Source organism: Clarias gariepinus, chromosome 16, assembly GCF_024256425.1.
Source record: "Clarias gariepinus isolate MV-2021 ecotype Netherlands chromosome 16, CGAR_prim_01v2, whole genome shotgun sequence".
Taxonomy (NCBI): domain Eukaryota; kingdom Metazoa; phylum Chordata; class Actinopteri; order Siluriformes; family Clariidae; genus Clarias; species Clarias gariepinus.
In genome coordinates, this window is record NC_071115.1 from 26,625,015 (window position 1) to 26,628,791 (window position 3,777).

A 3,777-nucleotide genomic window follows, 5' to 3' on the forward strand; every position below is an offset into this window, starting at 1 on the left:
TTTTTGTTTTTGTTGTAGATGTTTTGTAGATTGCATGTATGTGTGAGTAAGCATGTGTGTCCTACTTCTTTATCATATCCACAGGTTATATAATGAGTTGATTTTGTCCATACATTACATAGTAACTTATCTTCATTTGCATATTTTGCATTATTTTACAGATTTTACAAAGTTTAATTCTGCTTGTGAATCCTCCCACTGTCAACAGACATGCAAATACAAGCATCCGGGCTGGATATCACTCTATTTATGTGATGTGATGTGAGAGGATCCAGTGCAAACAACACACACCATGTTCTCTACATCTCTACTGCTCCTGCTGGCAGCTGCTTCCCGTGAGTGTTTCATCAAATTCATTTATTTACTTCAATAACACTATATGTGCAGCATACTGTATATTGTGAGACATCACCATGTGTTTTCCTTTACAGATGTTCACAGTGAGGAACTGACTCAGCCTGCTGCCATGACAGTCCAGCCAGGCCAGAGTCTCTCCATCACCTGCAAGGTTTCATATTCAGTTACAAGCTATCTTACAGGTTGGATTCGACAACCAGCAGGAAAAGCTCTGGAGTGGATTGGAAGCATCTATAGTGGTGGAAGTTATTACAATGACAAACTGAAAAATAAGTTCAGCATGTCAGTAGACACTTCTACTAACACAGTAACAATACGAGGACAGAATCTGCAAACTGAAGACACAGCTGTGTATTACTGTGCAAAAGACACACAGTGACACAGAACAGTGGATTCCTCATACAAAAACTCAGTGCCATGTGAAAGGAACATCCTTACATGGCTAATTAACATCTCAGTCAAACTTTAACTGTAATCTATTAAAATAATTATGTAACCGCTTGTGTCACTGAGAATGCACGAACAATAGTATTAATAATATTGCATAAAATAATATTCTTTCAAACTACTTCATGTAGTTGTTAATATTACAGCATACAGTATGTAATGAACAGCAAAAAATGATGTTTAATCAGCAAATTCAGTAATAATACATCCATAATACATAATACATGTCCAACAAAGTGTTGTGTTTAACACACAGTTTGTTTTTTAAGGTTTCTACGGTTTTCTTTCTAAAGGTTAATAATTAAACAAAGAAAAAATAGTTAGAGGGAAATAAAATGGAAGAAAATTAACTTTTCATAGAGATAGAAATTGCAATCCCCTCATCATGGTGTGTGAATTGTGGCTTTAACAGTTCCTAAACCAACTAATAAGCATCCCAGTCCCAATACACACCCCTAGTCTCAATCAGATTTCTGGGTAGATTTTGAAAAACAAACCTATTTGTATTAGTATCTATTAAGAACACATGATCTGTTAATCGCCTGCAATTACAAACTGGACTTCATATTATCTTAAACACATCATCTGTTATAGTAAACGTTTAGCTGCCTAACACACAGTATGACTGTAAAACAATCCCTGCTATCTGATATCACCCAAATCAGGATGCGTTCCCTGTTGAGTCTGGTTTCTCTCAATGTTTCTTCCTATTGCTAATCCAGGGTTTTTTTCTCCACACACTCAGCTCAGTACAACACACAACTGCAGGAAGAGAAACCAAAAAAAACTGTAAGTATATTCATTTTTTCACCTGCAGGGGGCAGTAGCTCACTTCCGTACATAGTCTTTTATACAAGTAAAACTCTTCAGACATTTCTTATTTTTTGGAAACTATTTTAGAATTGGAAAAAAAAACAAAAAAACTATTCTCTCTAAAAATAAGAAGCAGAAGTGTCCTTTAAATAACAATAATAACAAACTAAAACGTTACTTGACTAAACAACTTAATCATGTATGTAAACATATTTCAACTTATAGAGCACACAAAAAACATCAATACAAACTGAATCATATCTATTTTCATTAACATACCTGCCTTCCTACAACGGCGCCGTCGAGCCCCACGCATTCCTCGCCCAAGTGGAGCTAGCCCCCGACTTCGCGGGCTGGTCCCCGGCAGGAAACAGCCATCCGGGTGGCCCTCTCGCTGGAGGGCGACGCGCTCTGGGCGTTGGAAGACCTCCGGCCTGATGAGCGGAAGGACTAGGCAAAGTTGCTGGAGTCCCTCCACTTCCGGTTCAGGGCAGGTGACCGTAAGGAGGCCGCGTGTAAAGAGCTAGCGACCCGCAAGCGGCGCGCCTCCGATCCACTGGGGGCGTTTGCCATGGTCCTGAGATCTCTCGCGCGCCGGGGCTACCCAGAATTCGAGCACGTCCAGCAGAAAGAGCTAGATCGTCTTGTGTTCCTTTGGGGAATCCGGCTTCGCGAGCACATCCGGTTAGCGGCACCGGCTTCCCTGTCTGAGGCGCTGCACAAGGCCAAATGCACTCGAGCTCATCATGGCAGAACACCACGTCGAAAGAGCCGAGCGAACTGGGGGACAGCGTACCCCAGCAGCCGTTAAACTCCTCCCACAGCCGTCTTTGTTTCCCCAACTGCTGGATTTTACTTCCGGTTGGGACGTGTAGGAAATCGCGCGGGGGTCTACGTTAACTGTGGCCTGGACAACATTTCGCTACGGCCGCTCATAGACACCGGCTCTACAGTTTCGTTGCTGCGCTGGGGATTATTGGAGCGAGGCGAGTATTATGCTGGCGGTTGTATGCTGCCGGACCCGACCTTGAACATTCGCACCGTGTCAGGGAGTTATCTGAAAATAAGGGCCTGTCGCACAGTGTGAATACAAGTAGGTGCAATCATTCTTTCTCATCCATTCTTTGTGGCAGACATCGAGGATGATTGTATCTTGGGGTTAGACATTTTGGAAAGGTAGGGTGCGGTACTGAATCTTGCGGACGAAACTCTGCGTTAGCCAGGTAGCCAGGTTGCTAAAGCCCAAAGCGCAGCCGGACGTGTTAGTAGCACGCACCAGGGGGGCGGAACTTCTGGTGGACGCACCATGTAAACATCCGGTAGCCGACTGAGCGAGGATAATGGCCGAGCTGATGCAGCGTAGCAGTGTGGGGCTAAGTCAGACACAGACCGACACTGTGAAGTCCCTTTTGCACGAGTTTGCGGATATTTTCACGGTAGATGAGCGTGAGTGCACTCATACCAACTTGGTGCAGCACACAATCGATACGGGTAACGCAGCTCCTGTTCGGCTACATCCGAGACGCCTCCCATTAGCTAAACGAGCTAATGAGCATCATAGAGCCAGCATCCGGACCGTGGTCTTCACCGGTTGTGCTTGTGCACGACCTAAAACCGCGTTCTCGATCGGGCAAGGGCTATGGCAATTTCGGCGCATGCCGTTTGGCCTATGTAACGCTCCAGTTACGTTTGAACGGTTGATGAAGAAAGAGTTGACAGATATTTCTTGCAACCGCTGTGTCGTCTACTTAGACCATTTACTGGTGAACGACAAGGAATTTGAGGTCGCGCTAGCTAAACTACGGGAGGTATTTCTAGCTATCCGGCCGGCGAATTTGCGGCGCAATCCCAAAAAGTGCCAGCTGTTGCGGCAAGAGACCGTATTTCTGGGACACGTGATTAGCGCTTAAGGGATTGCCACCGATCCAGCCAAAATTGCTGCGGTACAGAATTGGCCTGAACTGTTAAATGTGTCGCAGCTACGCACCTTTCTCGGGTTAGCCTCGTACTATCGCCGGTTCGTGAAGGATTTTGCCACGATCGCCAGCCCGCTGCACGGGCTCACGAGAAAGAACCAGCCGTTTCGCTGGGACAGGGTGCACGTGCGTGCGGTTACTCAGTTACAGGAAGCTCTGGTCACGTCGCCCGTTCTCGAATATC

At 45.3% G+C, this 3,777-nt stretch overlaps 1 gene segment (V, D, J or C); it reads left to right on the top strand.

Annotated features, from left to right (window-relative positions):
* The first annotated feature begins 292 nt into the window (after window positions 1-292).
* LOC128544268 (Ig heavy chain V region 186-1-like) lies at window positions 293-2,071 on the top strand. The segment is given in 3 exon segments: window positions 293-335; window positions 432-664; window positions 1,985-2,071. Coding segments are annotated over 3 exon segments (363 nt in total).
* The last annotated feature ends 1,706 nt before the right edge of the window (window positions 2,072-3,777 follow it).